The 18,082-nt window shown below is 45.1% G+C and overlaps 1 protein-coding gene across 1 annotated transcript in view; it reads right to left on the bottom strand.

Annotated features, from left to right (window-relative positions):
- Nucleotides 1-18,082, bottom strand: part of EXOC4 (exocyst complex component 4) — an 809,165-nt gene that overhangs the window by 75,205 nt on the left and 715,878 nt on the right. The window contains exon 16 of the mRNA XM_082254329.1: nucleotides 2,692-2,870. Coding sequence (XP_082110455.1) covers nucleotides 2,692-2,870 — 179 coding nt within the window. The remainder of the gene's footprint in view (nucleotides 1-2,691; nucleotides 2,871-18,082) is intronic.

Below are 18,082 nucleotides of genomic sequence, written 5' to 3'. Positions count from 1 at the left end.
AGAGATGAGCTTTAAGCTTTGTTCCTTTTTCACCAAAGAAAAGAGAATGACCTTCTATCGGTGGCAGACAGTTTGCAATACCTCTACAAGTAACTGATACTCCAAGCACTGCTTTATTCATTCAGAAAAATAATTGGAAAAAGGCATAATGGGACCAACCATCTAACAGAAAGGATAGTTAGTAATTAAAACTCCCTCGATCCCCACATGGAAGAAAAATATATTTTAAAAAAAACATTTTTTATTTTTCCCAAATATATTGGAAATATATTTGAAATGCTACAATTTTGGCCATATGTAATATATTTCTAAAATTTCTTTCCCTAAATATATTGGAAATATATTTTTCTTCCATATGGGTCTCCTAAAATAGAACTGATTTCCTGAGTGACATAATCAGTATGGATATCATGCTACTTCCTCAAACTCAATCTGTCTAACACTGAACTCCTAATCATTTCTCCTCCCTGATTCTCCCCCTCTTGACTTTACCTTTGAGATCAATAGCACCAACATTGGTTCCTCCATGCATGCCAGGGTGCTAGGTGTAATCCCAGACTCAGATCTCTCCTCTTACTTCCAATCACTGGCTAAATCTTGCCGCCTTAACCTTTTATAACATTTCCAAGATCCATCTCTTCCTAATTAATACCACAAATTAATACCCCCTCCAGGTTATCTCCCACTTTTATTCCTTAAATTCTCTTCTCACTGGCCTACCTCTACAGAGGCTATCCCTCCTCCAGTCCTTCATGAATTCTGCAGCTAGACTACACCTTACTAACCAATCTATGGCTGCTGCTCCACTCTGCCAATCTCTCTTCTGGCTTCCACTAGCCCAATATATAAAATTCTAAATACTAACTACAACATACAAAGCCATCCACAACACTGCCCCCAGCTACATCACCAACCTAATTTTGTCATATTGCCCAAATAGGCCACTCCTCTCAAGACCTCCTTCTCTGTAGTTCTCTCATTACCTATTTCCATGCTTACCTCCATGACTTCTCCAGAACCTCCCTACCCCCTGGAACTCCTACCCTAATCTGTCCGAGCAACTCCTTCCCTGCCCACCTTAGGTGGTCCTTAAAAACTCTTTAATTCAGAAAAACCTACCCTCTCTGGTGCCAATCTTCATCCAGAAAATCTTTAGGTTTCACGGCACTCCAACCCACATTGTCTCTAACTGCGGAGTCCGATTCACCTCTCATTTTTAAAAGGCTTCTATGTCTCTTGATATCTCTTTGCAGTTTTCATCAGCCTATCATCCACAGATGAATGGACAAACTGAGAGGGTCAATCAATCCTTGAAAGAAAATCTTTATACCTTTGTGTCTGCTTATGACGATGATTGAGTTTTGCCCTTGCCTTGTGCAGAATTTGCTAACAATAACCATCTTAATGCTAGTACCAAAGAGTTCTTCATCGTCTACAGCAAGCATAGACATCTTTCTATGCCAATAACTTGTTCTCTGAAAACTCCTGCACTCTGTGCTATGCAGAAAAACATTAACCAAATATGGTCCTAGACTCTAAACTGACTACAGCACTCTGCCCCCAGACACAAGAGATTTAAAAATTGGCACTGTCAAAGAGCTTTGCCTCTCCAACCCAGGGATAAAGTCTTGCTACCAAAAACATTCCTCTCAAAGTTCCTTCCATGACGTTTCTCTTGCAATATAATTAACTTTATGTAATCACAGCAAAAACCAATCCAGTGTGCTACTAACTTTATCTGCCTGCATATCCACTCTTTCCATGTGTTACTACTCAAAACCTCTGCTTCTGAATAGTTTTTCTTGTCCGCTTCCATCTACTCCCTTAGCTGATTCAGCTTAAGAATACAAGGTTCACTAAATTCTGGACTTGTGGAAAACTTCAACACTCAAGGCTAAGTTCACACTATTGAAGGTGCGGGAATCGCACCTGTTCCCACATTCAGAACCACCTGCAGCTAAAATGCACAGCTTTTTAAAATGCACAGGGCTGACATTCATCTAAAATTGCAGTGCGTTTGCAGGCGGGGGAACATCAAGGAAATCGCATGGTATAAAAGCACCATGTGATTTCCTGGCCACTGCGTTATCAAAATGCTGCAGGAACCTTTTTACTGCTTGAATAACAGGCACAGAAGCCCATTCAAATAGGCTGCCGTGCTCATGGAAACACATCCCGCAAGGCCACAATAGTATGAATTTGGGCTTACTGACTTTGGCTTTGGCTTTGGCTCAGAAGAAAGATCCTGACCCCCCATATCTGATGTATTGGCTCCCCACTTGGTAAAAAAAGAAATACATTTCTGCTATCCAATGAAGCCAGGACTGGTGGGGAGGCCCCAAAATGGGGCATAATGTCACTATCATTTCTCTGTGGACCCAGCATCAGGTCTCCTTCATAGTGTGTTTCTGCCATTAGTTTTGGGTTTCACTTGAATACTAGTGTCGTGACATATCAGGAGATTGGCACTACCTGAAATTACCACGCTACAGCTGAGCCTTCTTACGGCAGGCTACAACAGTCCCTGTGCTTCCTCAGTCCTCTGTTCAAGCCTCTGCTTCAGCCACTGGGTAATCAATGACAATATGTTACATACCTTTTTCAATAATTGTATTTGACCTGTTCATATTTCCCTGTAATCAATTTCTTTAAATGTGCCATGCATTAACTACAAAACCAGTAAATGTTTACCTTCAAAGATGTACTGGAACTTGTGTTGCTGTAGACTGGATCCCATAGCCTCTTCTATGCCACTTATATCTTTATTGAGACGTACAACAAGTGAGTCATAGTCCATGCTCTCTGCATTGGCTACAATAGCATAGTTCCCTTGCTTGGCTAAAGGAATGAGATAATGGAAGCAGTGAACTCTGAAACAGAAGAAATGATAGAAATGTGAGTGCATTGTGTCTTATAGAGTATTAAACTCCTGACTTCTTCACATCTGTGTTCCAAATGCCATTCTCAAAACTTTATTAAATGCTGCAAATATAATGCAAGCAGTAGAAAATAACACTTATTTCCCATAAAACACAGTATTCGGTCCAGCTAATGTTTTGTCGCTTAAGGAAAATTTTATTTATTTTAGTTGCTTTTAAGGACATGATGCCAGAGGTCACATTTTCCATAACGCTAGCCATGTCGCTACGACAGATTTTAATTTACCTGCATGATTTTTTTTCAAAGATCACCTAAAAAATAGAGCCTGTGATTGATGCCTTCAAAGTACACTCTGCTCAGTCTGTTAATTCCAAGCAGTAAGAGAAGTCTCTTATGAAAGCCTGACCCCCTGGGTCGCACACAAAATGTCAGATGCCTCTCAGCCTGGAACATTACACTTAGGCTTTGGAGACGCTTTCCTATAATAACTTTCAGAGACCTCCCTATTATATAAAACTTGTAAGAGAAGTGTTTTGCGCAAAACTGCACCTAATATGCTGACTGCAACCTTTACCTGTAACTGTTAAAAGTAAATGAAATTGTTCAGAAAAAGAAAATAAAAAAGAGAGAAAAGAAAAGAAAAAGAAACAGACAGAAGCATTCACTGTTGGTAAATCAATCACTGGCACATACAAACATGCACCTGGAAGATTCACTTGCAGTATATGTTTGCCGATTGTCATATTAATAGCTTTATAAATACGCCGCTGTAAATTTCACACCAGTGAATAACTATTGCCAGAGCTGCTTTATAGCTTCCATAGAGACAAACCTTTTTCTCAAAAATATAATAGCCACAGCGGGAGATTCATCCTTTCAAGAGTGGGTATTCGCTCATCCTGCAAGACTATGGGGTTGATTTACTAAAACTGGAGAGTACAAAATCTGGTGCAGCTTTTCATGGTAACCAATCAGCTTCTAACTTCAGCTTGTTCAATTAAGCTTTAACAGAAAAAAAACTGAAAGCTGATTGGTTTCAGTGCACAGCTGCACTCTCTGTTTTTCGTAATTCAACCCCTACATGTGTATGGCCAGCTAAAAAGATTTAAATTGTAATTAAATAGGGAGGACTTTTAGCCCTGGCTCACACCGGTGTGACTTTGAAATTGCGCTACTTCAGCGTGATTTTGAAGCTGCACATAAGTGCGATTTGCACTGCCGATTTCATTGCGGCTTGCGACTTCATTTAACAGAAGTCTATGCAAGTCGCAATTAAATCGGTAAAAAGTAGTGCAGGAACCTTTTTACAATTGCTGCAACATGGGTTGCAGTGATTTGAATGGTTCCATTGGCAGCAATGGGGTGCCACTAGTCATGCGATTTGGAACTGTCAAATCACATAACAGGTTGCACTGGAGTGAACAGGGGCTTAAAGCCAAACAGCACTTTTTGTAGTCCTCATTAAAGCGGTATTAAATCTAAAAACAAAACATGTATGCATTTCTATATTTTAGGCTTTTTTCCACGTAGTAAGATGGTGTGCTATTTTTCAAAATCCTTCTACAAATCAAGCTTCCTTGCAAAAGTGGCAGCAAAGTTGGCTATACACTAGTAAAATTTTGTTCCAAATAATGTTTGTTTTTGGTAGGTTCATTTGATTTTCTAAATGTCACTGGGATTAGATCGACATCCGATTTCCAACAAAGTGATGAAAAAAAATTCAAAGTAGCAGAATGAAAAATTTTTTCTTGATCAAATTTCTTGCAATAGGAGTTTTTTACTTAGGAAATTACACTCGATCCAAAACCGAATGCTAAAAGTAAACAAAGTAAACCTTTGAATGACATCTGTCAAGGCTCCATAGACATTATCTAATGTACTGATGAGATTTTGTGTACAAATGTGTGTGTGAACATGTACCAGTATACAGCCAGCTTTAGAGGGATGAAACATTTAACACTGAAAGAGGTGCTTACCACAGTCAGCTGTTATTCTGTATGTTGCTGTAATTGCTTAAAGAAAATGATAGCAAGAGTTCAATTTAATTTGTTAGTTGAGTTCATCTAAATTTGCAATTGCATCTAACAATACTCTATCTACTGATTGACATGCTACTGCCCACTGGTGTCTCCGCTACTCCTTCTGGCTCACCAGGTGCATATAAAGGAATTTAAAAAAATAGACTTAAACACACTACGGCAGTCACCACATTTTGGAATTGGTAAGCTGCAATTTATCACATTTCTGTTTTTGGGTTTAATGCAGGCTGATCTACAGCTAGTGCGACCTGGACAGGACAATGAAATAGACTTGGTGGTTGTAAAGGCAGAATGTTTTTTTATCTTACTACACATTTTTTATCTTTCAGTGTGCAGCAGCCCCCTTAATACTTACCTGAGCCCATCTCTATCCAGCAATGTTGCACTTTATAGAACTTTGTGAAAGTGTGCATCGAAGGCCAGGTGGCTGCCTTGCAAACCTGCGTCACTGACGCCTGATGACGGAAGGCCCAGGAGGGCCTTGACAGGGAAAGGAGGAACCTGACCCATGATGTAATAGGCCTGAATAACCAACTTTCTGATCCATCTGGAAATGGTCGCAGAGGAAGCAGACAACCCTTTCCGAGACCTATCCGTGAGCACAAATAAGTGAGTCTGACTTCCTAAAAGACTCCGTAGCTGCCACGAACACCTAATTGCCCAGATCACATCCAAGGCATGCAAGGCAATTTCCTTTGGATGTTTTGGCCTGGGACACAGGGAAGGCAACACAATGTCTTTATTCATATTAAAATCAGAGTCAAATTTGGGAGGAACGATGGACAGGGGCGAGGAACCACCTTATCTCTGTGAATCACCAAGTAAGGTGAATGACAGGATAATGCTGACAGTTCCGACACCCTGTGCGCAGAGGTGATAGCCACCAAAAAACCCACCTTCTGAGACAGAGTAAGAAAGGGAATATTCCAAAGATTCTCAAAGGGAGGCTTCTGGAGGACTGAAAGCATCAAATTGAGGTCCCAAGGAGGCAACAGAGACCACAATGGAGGAACCAAACGTCAGATACCCTGAAGAAAGATACACACCAGAGAGTGTGTGGCCAAGGGTCGTTGGAAGAAGACCGCCAAAGCAGACACCTGGCCCTTGATAGTACTCAAGGCCAATTTTTGTTCAACCCCCCCCGTTGAAGGAAGGTCAAGATCTGAGCCACCGAGAAGGATCGAGGATGAACCGCAAGAGACTCACATCACGCAATGTACGTCATCCACGTGCAATAGTAGATCTTCCTAGAAGTAGATTTCCTAGCTTTCAACAGCGTTGGAACCACTTACTCAGATAAACCTCTATCCATCAGCACCTTGCATTCAACAGCCAAGCTGTCAAAGCCAGCGACTGTAAAGCAAGATGGAAGATTGGTCCTTGGGACAGCAGATCTTTCCTGAGAGGAATCTTCCAGGGAATGTCGGCGACCAGCCGCACCAGATCGGCATAGCAAGCCTGGCGAGGCGAGTCAGGAGCAACTAAGATGAATGGAATCTCTCCTGCCTTGATCTTGCATAAAAGTTTTAGCAGAAGCTTGAGAGGAGGGAAGGCGTAAATCAGATGATACTGACCCCACGTGGCCACCAGCGCATCTGTAGCATCTGCCATAGGATCCTGTGACCAAACCATAAACCTCTACACCTTTCTGTTGAGCCGAGACGCCAACAGATTCACCTCGGGGATGCCTCACCAGGGACACAACTGATAAAACACTGCTGGATGAAGGGACCACTTCCCTTGGTCCAATGCTTGCCGACTGAGGTAATCCGCCTGAAAGTTTTCCACCCCCGGAATGTGTACGGTGGAAAGGGCTGGAGCGAACCGTTCTGCCCACCTTAAAATACTGGCTACCTCCAGAGCTGCCAGGACACTTTTTGTGCCCCCTTGGTGATTGACATAAGCCACGACCGTGGCATTGTCTGATTGAATGCGCATTGGTCCCCTGAGCAGAATGTTAGCCGAGGACGCCTCCCTAGCCGGATAGGCTGGCATCTGTGGTGACCACTGTCCAATACAAAGGAAGGAAGTATTTGCCCAGCTGAAGCACCAGAGAAGGAAGCCACCATATCAGGGACTCCTTCGTTCCCCAGCTCAGCCAGATCTGATTGTCCAGAGGCTGCGGAGTATTGTCCCATTTGGCCAGAATCTCCCGTGTAGGTACCTCGTATGGAACTGTGCAAACGGAACTGCCTCGATGGTAGATACCATCAGGCCCAGCGCCCACATGCAAGTCCGAAGGGATGACCATCTGCTGAACAGCAGGAGACGAATTGCATCCTGCAATTTCTGGAGTTTGTCCAGAGGAAAGAGCACTCTGGCTAGAGCCAAGTCCAGAGTCAGACCCAGATAGTCCAGCTTTGTGAAGGGAACCAGAGCAGCCGAACTCCCTCAGAGTTGGTATGGTGATTTCCAGGTTTTCCACCAGAGCAGTGGGAGACTACACTCGCAGAAGGAGGTTGTCCAAGTAGCCCAGTACCGCAATCCCCCGTTGGCGTAACAATGCTAGCACCGGGGCTAACAAATTTGTGAAGACCCGAGGAGCAGAGGCAAGACCAAAGGGTAATGCCGCAAACTGATAATGCTCCTCTCCCACAGCAAAGCGGAGGAAGTGCTGGTGACTGGCACATATTTGAATGTGAAGATAAGCATCCTTGATGTCAATAGAGGCAAGAACTTTTGCACCCGCAAAAAGCAGTTCAGCGCCTTGAGGTCAAGGATTGGACACACCTTACCTTCTTTCCTGGGAACTGTAAACAAGTTTGAGTAAAAACCCTGAAAACATTCCGAAGTTGGAACCGGGACAATCACCTCTTGAAGCAACAGGTCTTGCACTGCCTCAAACAAACCAACAACCAAAAAAGATGTCCCCCCACCACCGATACGGGTGAGGGCGCACCTTCATGCTGAAGGAGCCTTGTCCATGGGTCTGGAGAAACCTGCTCTCAGCTTGCTAGACGAGGTTCGTTTGGATCCCCCAGAGGAGGCCCTGAAAGGCTTTGAGACCTTGTAAGTCGACCCTGAGGGACAAAAAAACATCTTATGAGCCGAAAAGGAAGGGCTTACGTCTATGACAAGGTTCCTTGCCCTTAGCAGCCTGCAGAAGAAAAATATTCTTTCCTCCTCTGAGACCTTTAATGATGTCATTCAGGGTAATACCAAACAGGCAATCTGCTTGAAAGGGGAGATCAGTCAAGGTCTTTATAGAAGTCTGGTCCGCAGACCAGCATTTGAGCCAAAAGACACGCCGAAGAACCACTGCCAAAACAGAGAGCCGAGCCACTAGGGGAGCCGCATCCAAAAAGGCATCACAGATAAACCGCAGCCACTTGATCAGCTAGTCTGCCAGCTTAGCAAAAGGAGGGAGCTGTTCTCCCTCCAGGTCACAACTTAAAAGCTTAGCCCACTCGGTCAGAGTTTACGACACCAAGGCAATGGTGAATATCGGCCTCAGTGCCGAACCAGCCAGAGTGTACATATTGCAGGCCACAGCCTCCGTCTTCCTGTCAGCTGGATCCTTAAAGGCCGCTGGGTCCTTAAAGGCCGGGGACTCCGCAACCGGAATCATGGTTGTCTTGTTCAATCTGGAAACCGGAGGGTCCACCACAGGTGGAACAGTCCACTTCTTAAGGGACTCCTCATAGGGGTATCGCCTAGCAACTCGCTTAGGGACCCCAAGGGGACGCTTTGGTTGTCCCCACTCTTCAGTGACAATTCTGTCAGAATAGGAGGAGAAAGGGAACTCCTTTGCCGCTCTGGATGGCTTGTAAGTGTCAAAGGGAACCTGCACTTCCGTCGCAGCTGCATCCTCCAACCTAAAGTCTCAAGCACAGATACAATCAGTGCATCCACCAGTTCCTTTTCGTGCGTGGTTGCAGAAGCTGAGGAATCATCCTCACTATCTGAGGCCGCAGACCAAGCAGGGTGACCCAAGTCCGCGGCGGCCGAATTAGATTCAGGATCTGAGGAGACAGATGAAGCAGGGGAAGGCGAGGGTGCTTTTATGCTAGCCCGTCGCTCAAAAAACAACCTCCACCTGGGACACAAGAGACTCCAGGACTGTTGTCTGTGCATCAATGGATGGATGGGACCTGGAAGGCCCCGCAGCCCCAGAGAGGGGATCAGATGTGCTCCAAAGACTTGAGGAGTCACCAGGGGGACCCCACAAAAAGGTTTAAAACACTGCTAAAGGGCAACCCCCACCGCTCTGGCAGCACCACCTGGTTACCAGTCACAGAGCACCAATTGACCCTTAGCAGAGAGTGAGAGGACCCCACCAGACTCACCACCCTGCAGAAACCAGGCACCGCAGCCACCAGGAGATTCTGCACTGCACGAGTAGCGATCAGGAAACAAAAGGATCCAGGAGTCAACACCAGGGGATAAGGAGGGGCTTCCACTGCCGAAATCACCACCCAGAGGGCTCCACTGTGATGGCCCCCGCTATTTTCAATGGCAAACCACCGCAAAATGGCAGCTGGACTACACAGACATGGACGTCATGCATTGAAGCACACAGGCTACAAGAAAATGGCAGCCCTGCGCGGCACCATGAGGCTCCCAGGAAGGATCCCTTGGCCTCAAGGACAGGCTCAGGCAGGACGGGGGGCCCTGGTAGGAGCCCCCACCATGTATAACCCTTCCACACAGCCGATCGTCCGGTCACCGGCGGCACCCCCTGCCCCCATAGCTCCCTGTCCCCACCCCAGCCTAAGTGGAGGGGGGAATGGGGGAGCCTGACGGGAAAGAGGGGAACCCAGGGGTCTGACTGTCCCAAGGAGGGGCCCAAATCCACCCCAAAACCCTCCAGGGGGGGGGGACAGCTACTCACCATACCAGGACAGGAACCAGACGGGCACCACTCCAGATAGAACCCCTTACCATCGGAATGGGGGAGCTGTTGATCAGAAGGAATTGCTGCGACTGGGGCCGAGACCCGGTTATATGCTACCTCACGAGGTGTTTAACTCGCAGGCCAGCAGCCGTCCAGTGGAGCTATGTTGCGGCCGATCTAGCGCGGAGCTGAGGTCTGCTCACGCTCACTGGCTAGACTGGGGTGGCCACTGGATCTAGATTATCCAGCTCGTCTCCCAGTCCAACAGTTGATTGTAGATCTCACAGGAAAAAAACAGGATAAAAAAATTATATCTAAAAAGAAAAAAATTGCCAGGACCAGAAATCCCAGCAAGGAACTAGGTCCTGAATAGGCAGAAAAAAAAAGGACCTATAGCAGAGAGAAGGAGTATACCCCCTGGGCCTGCCCATAGGCGTAGCCAGATTATTTTTCTGCCTAGTGTCCTACTCCTGTAGGGGGCAGTATAACCAAATGGTTATGAAGATCAGGAGCTGTGTCCGTCAATGAACAAAAGAGAAAGTGGAATTTTGACTTACCTGTAAATTCCTCATCATACAGGACACAGGTGTAGTATTCATAGAACTTTGAGCTCATATCTTAAAGGGGATTTACACTGCAAAGGTCTTGAGGACATGCCCCCCCTGGGACACCTGTCTTATAACCCAGCCTAATTTCAATCCTCAGTTTTGTGGCAAGCAATGCAGATTAACCAAGGAATACAGAGTAGCGTGGCCTCTAACCTGTACTATGCTCCAGGACATGTAATTAAAGCAGGCCATAGATGGTGCAAATTTCTTTCCTGCAACTACAATTGCCCCATCAACACAGACAGTGCTGACAGGGGAATCCCTCCTGCCGAGACATTGTGAATACTGAGACACTAATTATTGCTAGCAGCCGCTAGCGATAATCTCAAGTAAAATCTGGCAAGCTGGTTGTATCCAAGTTGATCGATCTATCAACTTGGTACATTCAGCATGCCCATACATGGTTCGAATTTTGTCAGGTTCCTGCTGAACCGGCCTAGATTTGAACCGTCTATGGCCGGCCTTACAAGTATGTCAAAATTCCTCTTTTCTTAACTGTACAGTACTGGACACAGGCATAGTATTCATACACCCTTGGATGCCCCATAGTCATAAATTAGAGAGGTGGGCATAAACAGGCAATGGGAATGTGCAACAGGTCCCCTCGCTTAAGGGTTGAGGTAATGAAAATAACCTGCCTGTTCCCAGCACCAAATACACAAGACATGCAATCCACCTTTTGATATATATATATATATATACATACACACAAACACACAGTGGAGAAAATAATTATTTGATCCCCTGCAGATTTTGCAAGTTTTCCAACTAACAAAGAAATGAAGGGTCTATAATTGTTATTATAGATGTATTTTAAATCATAGAGACAGAATATCAACCAAAAATCCAGAAAAAACACATGGTACAAATGTTATAAATTGAGTTGCAGTTCAGTGAATAAAATAAGTATTTGATCCCCTACTAACCAGCAATATTTCTGGCTCTCACAGACTTGCTACAGTATGTGCTCATGGTATACACAGTTCCTGTCAATTTAAGAAGGTGCTCCTAACAACAACTCCTTATGTGTATAAAAGACACCTGTCGATAGAATCCCCTTCTTCTATTGAAACCAACCATCATGGGAAAGACCAAAGAGCTGTCAAAGCACAAGGCTGAAATAGGCTGCAAGACCATCAGCAAGAAGCTTGGTGAGGAGACAACTGTTGGAGCAATTAATCGCAAATGGAAAAAATACTTAACCATCAATCGCCCTCGGTCTGAAGCTCCATGCATGATTTTGCCTCATGGGGTAAGTATTATCATGAGAAAGTGAGGGATCAGCTTAGAACTACACAGGAGGAGCTTGTGAATGATCTCAAGGCAGTTAGGACCACAGTCACCAAACCATTGGTAACAATACGCTGCCATGGATTGAAATCCTGTAGCGCCCAAAAGGTCCCCCTTCCTCAAGTAGGCACATGTACAGGCCCTTCTGAAGTTTGCCAATAAACATCTAAATGATTCAGAGAAGGATTGGGAGAAAGTGCTGTGGTCAGATATGACTAAAATTGAGCTCTCTGGCAATAACTTGACGTGTTTGGAGGAAGAAAAATGTTGACTATGACCCTAAGAATACCATTCCTACATTCAAGTAAGGAAGTGGTGCTTTGGAGCTACTAAAGGTACAGACTGACTTTTCTGCATGCAGGGGCCAATGGATGGGGCAATGTATTGTAAAATCTTGGATGAGAACCTTCTTCCCTCAATCAGAACACTAAAGATGGGTCGTGAATGGGTCTTCCAGCATGACAATGACCCAAAACATACCACCAAGGCAAAAAAGGAGTGGCTCAAGAAGAAGCACATTAAGGTCATGGAGTGGCCTAGCCAGTCTTCAGACCCTAATCCTATAGAAACATTATGGAGGTAGCTGAAACTTCAAGTTGCCAAGTGACAGCCAAGAAACCTTAAGGATTTAGAGAAGATCTGTAAAGAAGATTGGACCAAAATCCCTCCTGAGATATGTGCAAACCTTGTAACCAACTGCAAGAAACATCTTACCTCTGTGTTTCTCCACCAACTTTTTTTATAACATTTGTATTATGTGTTTTTTTTCTGGATTTTTGTTTCGTATTCTGTCTCTATCATTTAAAATACACCTAGGATAAAAATTATAGACCCTTCATTACTTTGAAGTGGGCAACCTTATAAAATCTGCAAGGGATCAAATAGGATTTTTGACCCCATTGACGGACACAGCTCTTCAAGATTCTGAACCATTGGGTTACATTGCCCCCTATAGGAGTAGGACACTAGGCTGAAAAAATAACTTGGCTAGGCCTATGGGCAGTCCTAGGTGGTATACTCCCCCTCTCTGCTATAGGTATTCAGTTTTGTACCAAGCAGTGTCAGAGATATTACAACTCCATAGAGGGGTGGGTGCTGTGTCCATCAATTAACTCAGAGAAATGGATTTTACGGTAAGTCAAAAATCCTACTTTCTCTTTCATTCATTGACGGACACAGCTCTCCAGGATTCTGAACCATTGGGACGTTCAAAGCTGTGCCAAATATGAGGGGTGGGACAACAAAAAAAGTCCCAGGCTAAAAATAACAGCCAACCAAGTAAACAGGAGCTCAACAAAAAACAACTGGAGCCCAACCTGAACAATACACCCCCAAAGAGGGAACGGACCCTCTAAACAGCAGCCTGCAAAACTTTTCAGCCATAGGAAGCATTCCCAGATGCCAAAACGTCCACTTTATAGAATTTTGTGAAAGTGTGCACCGAAGACCAGGTGGCCTCCTTGCAAACCTGCGCCACTGATGCCCCCCGATGAAATCAGAACAGACTTCTGGTAATTTAGAAGCCAGCCAAACTCTTTCAGGGTCTGTATAGTGATCTCCACATTGTCAATCAGGGCAGCAGAGGACTCCCCACGCAAGAGGAGGTTGTCCAGATAGCCCAGTACCGCAATCCCCGCCTGATATAGCAAGATCAGAACCAGGGCCGACACTTTTTTGAAGACCCGAGGAGTGGAGGCGAGACCAAAGGTTAACACCACAAACTAATAATGCTCTTCTCCTACAGCAAAACGGAGGAAGCGCTGGTGTCAGGTACATATTGGAATGTGCAGGTAAGCATGCCACCACCATGCGAATGGACTAAATTCTGAACTTCTGTACCCGCACAAAGCAATTCAGGGCCTTGAAGTCCAGAATCAGACTTACCTTGCTCTCTTTCTCTAGAACCATGAACAGGTTTGGATAAAAACCCTAAAACGGTTCTGAGGCTGGAACCAGAACTATCACACCCTGAGGAAGCAGGTCTTGTACCGCCCCAAAGAGTGCTTGCAATTGGTCTAGGAATAGACGCATGTTGGAAGGGAAGGACTATTCTGGAGGGCATGAACCAAACTCGATCTTGTAGCCAGACAGTTTCACTTCGTGGACCCATTTGCCATTTACCAAAGAGGTCCACGGGCCCGGAAACCAGTGAAGACGTCCCCCCCCACCCCAGAAACAGATGAGAGCGCACCTTCATGCCGAAGGAGTCTTGTCCGCGGATCTACACAATCCCGCTCTTGGCTTGCCGGACCAGGGCCACTTGGAATCTCCCGAGGAGGACTTGAAAGGTTTTGAACCCTTGTCAGTGGATCCTGAGGGACGAAAAAACGTTCTGTGAGCCAAAAAAGACGGGTCACATCTGGGACGAGTTTCCTTACCCTTTTCAGCCTGTGGAAGAAAGGTACTCTTTCCCCTTGCGAGACTCTTAACCACTTAAGCCCCGTAAGATTTTACCCCCTTCCTGACCAGGGGGTATTTTGCGATTCGGCACTGTGTGACTTTAACGGACAACTGCGTGGTCGTGCGACGCTGTACCTGAACGAATTTGATGTCCCTTTTTTCCCACAAATAGAGCTTTCTTTTGGTGGTATTTGATCACCTGTGCGATTTTTTGATCATGCGCTATAATCAAAAAAAGAGCGACAATTTTGCAAAAATAACAATATTTTTCACATTTTTTTATATGAAATCCCCCCTCCCCCACAAAAAAATGTAAAAATCCAATTTTTTTTACATTTTTGGCCAATTTGTTTTCTGCTACCTATGTTTGGTAAAAAAAGATAACAATAAGCATATTTTGATTGGTTTGTGCAAAAGTTATTGCATTTACTAACTAAGGGAAAGATTTTTGTCATTTTTGTTGTTTTTTTTTTTAACGAGTAATGGCGGCGATATGCGATTTTTTTGCGGGACTGCGACATTGCGGCGGACAGATCGGACCCTTGACTGACATTTTTGACACTTTTGGGGGTAACAGTGACATTACTACAGTAATCAGTGCTATACATATGCACTGTTACTGTAAAAATGACACTGGCAGGGAAGGGGTTAACTTTATTGGAGAGGGAGGGGTTAAGTGTGTCCCTAGGGGCGTGCTTCTAACTGTGCAGGGATGTGGCTGTGTGTGTAACAGCACAGATCAACGGTCCTACATAGCAGGACCGTTAGATCAGTGCTTTTACACAGGGAAGAATGACAGGCGGCTTTGCTTACATTAGCCGCCTGCCTTTCTCCCTTCACAGCGGACGATCGCGAGTGACCGGCGGACATCGGGTCTGCCAGTCACACGCATGGAGGTGTCCGTGAACGAGCTGAGGCGGGAGCGCGCCTCTGGCGGCGCGCGCTCGCCCACTATTGGCTCCCAGGCTAGTGACGTACCGGTACGTCACTTTGCCTGGCTGGGGCTGACCGCCGCAGTATATGTACTTGCGGCGGTCGGCAACCGGTTAATTAGGTCATCCAGGGTAGCTCCAAATAGGCGATCACCCTGAAAAGGTAAATCAGTCAGAGCTGAAACAGACAGCCTAAAGATTAGGGCGACTGCATCCAAAGAGGCATCACAGATAAACTGCAGCCCCTGGACCAACTGGCCTGCCAGTTCAGCAAAGGCAGGTGGAAGATGCTCATCCTCTATGTCACAGCGCAAAAATTTAGCCCACTCAGTCAGAGAGGCCTAAGCACCGTAAAAGTAACAGTTAACATATTGCGGGCCACAGCCTCTGCTTTTCTGTCAGCCAGATCTTTAAAGGCCGCCGATTCCTCAACCGGAATCAAGGTTGCCTTATTCAACCTGGAAACCGGAGGGTCCACCACCGATGGAACAGTCCACTTTTTAAGGAGGGACTCCTCAAAGCAGTACCTCACCAAAGTGTTTAGGAACCACAAAGGGAAGCTTTGGACGCTCCCACTCTTTTGCAACAAGTCTGTCAAAATAAGGAAACACTTTTGCCACGCAAGACGGCTTGTGAGTGCTAAAGGGGAATGCCCCCTCCCCCGCAGCTTTATCTGCATCCTCCGTTTTTAAAGTTTCACACACAGATACAATCAGTGTGTCCACCATCGCCTTCTCAAGAGCAGCTAGAGGTGTGGAGAAATCATCCTCACTGTCCGATAATTCACCCGCAGAGTGGGCCCTGTCCCTGGCGGCCGAGTCAGATTCAGGATCTAATGAGATAGATGAGGGCACACCCCCCCCGCCCCCACCACCAGCACATTACAGTTCACCAGCCCCAGACACATCCTACACCACCACGCTACCTCAGATGTTGGGGGGGTAGGGGGGCCACAGGGACCACCAATATTTAGGGGGGTCTGATGGGAAGGAGGGGAACCCAGGGTCTGACCACCCCAAGGAGGGGCCCTGGTCCACCCCAAAACCCTCCAGGCGGAGAGGGGGGACAGCTACCCACCACACCAGGAACCAGGCCACTCCAGATAGAACCTCCTCGCCATAGAATAGTATATATATATATACACACATACACATACACACACACACACACACACACACACATCCATATATATATATTACTCACAAGGCTGTTGAATAAGTTTCATCTTCTTGGTGAGTTACATCATTGAAAAACGAGAAGGCCTATGAGACAGCTGGTGCTGATGAGAGGACGACAGAATGTCACTAAAAAAAACCTGAGAGGCTGTCTTTAGTGTATAGTACTTGAGAAGAATCTTTGATAAAGAAAAAAAAAAAAAAAGGCTTTTGCCTATATGATGATAGGAAGGGTGAAATTTCCTGCAAGAAGCATACTGTATATGTAGAGTAGCGCTAAACCATTCTCAAAGTGGAGAAATAAATTCCCCTTATGGGAGTACACGTGACGTCAGAAATGTCTAGGGCAAAAAAACTGCCCAAAAAGTGGTCAGAAGGAGGGATCCACCATGGGCACTGATTGATTAGTTTTGTTCATAAGTTTTGTTGGTGCAAAGAACCTTAGAGTGAGGTTTAAAGTAGACACAAGACTGTGAAAAGAAGATTGGATTAAAAGTGAAGCCAACGGCTCTACTCTAGGTTTAGATTTATATGTATGCCTAGAGGAAAAGGACAGGGTAGCCCCTGTCCCATAACGAGGGTATGAGGCCCAGATTAGGAGTGCAACCAGAAGAAAACTGGATTACAGAGTGTGTTCTGAGGATGAGGTTCTGCTTGTATAACAGGGAAGGAAAAGGCTGACAGATATACTAAGAATATGTTTGAAAATGGTTTATCTTGTATAAGGTAAATACAATTCCTACCTCCATGCTGCCAAACAAGGCTACATTGTCACTCTAATTAATACTCAGTCATCAAATCCTTGTCGGCTACTCTCTACCTTTTAATCTTTTTTTTCCGCCACCACCTCAACCTAGTAACTCACTCACTGCTCAGGAGATTTCCAATCACTTCAAAAACAAGACTGATGTAATTCATGGGTACATCTCCACTGCACAAATATCTATCCCACTTAACCTATCCTGTCCAAAACCGCATTCAACGCTTTCCTTCCTTGACCGTGTTACTATAAAAGAAGTCGCCAAACGTTTCTCACAAGCCTGCTTACCACCTGTCCACTGGACCCTGTTCCCTCGTACCTACTAAAGTCATCCTTCTTGCTCTATCCTATGCTCCCTCACTCACATCTTCAATCTCTTCCTCTCTACTGGCACCTTCTGCCCCCCTATGAAGCATGTACTGATCAACCCATACTTAAAGGGTAACTCCACTTTCGTGGGTAAAAAAAAAAAAAAGCAAATAAAGAAAAAATAATATAGCTAATACAATTGTGACACAAATCATATTTTAATTGAATATTAAAAATGACCTTTCCTTTTCAATCTGCAGCTGCTGTAATTTTCAGAAAATGCAATGCAACATGGCTACCTGGAGATGTTCTGTACACAAAATGTGTACCGAGCACCCCCCAGAAACATAATTTCCTGCTTGTGTGATTGGCTCACTGATTTTCCTAGAAGTCTGGCTAAGATGCAAGTCATATTTCAAGCATCCTCTGAAACAAAACTGTCAGTTTTGGTAAAATACTCCCAATGGGAACACGTCTAAAGGGAAGCAGGCCCAGCAGATTTCCTCATTAGTGCTCTGCAGGTCCATAGCTGGTTAATAATTATGAAACCACTCCCATTAGACCCACTCATCGCAGGGGAGCAGAGGAACAAACAGTAATTTCTTCAGAATAGCAAAAAGGTAGGAATCTGCAACAAAATTTGTTATAATCCTTGCAATGTACATACGTAGATCACCCAGAAGTAGGGTTGCCACCTCATCCCTTTAAACCAGGACACACATTAATTACACAGGTTCTGTGGCTGATTAAGGTGGTAATTAAACTCATCCAGTGCCTTATGTGCATTATATTAGCCTCAGAACCTGTGTAATTAATATGTGTCCTGGTTTAAAGGTATGAGGTGGCAACCCTACC

The sequence above is a fragment of the Pelophylax lessonae genome (genome assembly GCF_965119305.1).
Source record: "Pelophylax lessonae genome assembly, chromosome: 4".
NCBI classification, from domain to species: Eukaryota; Metazoa; Chordata; class Amphibia; order Anura; family Ranidae; genus Pelophylax; species Pelophylax lessonae.
This window is presented reverse-complemented; position numbering and strand designations above follow the sequence as displayed.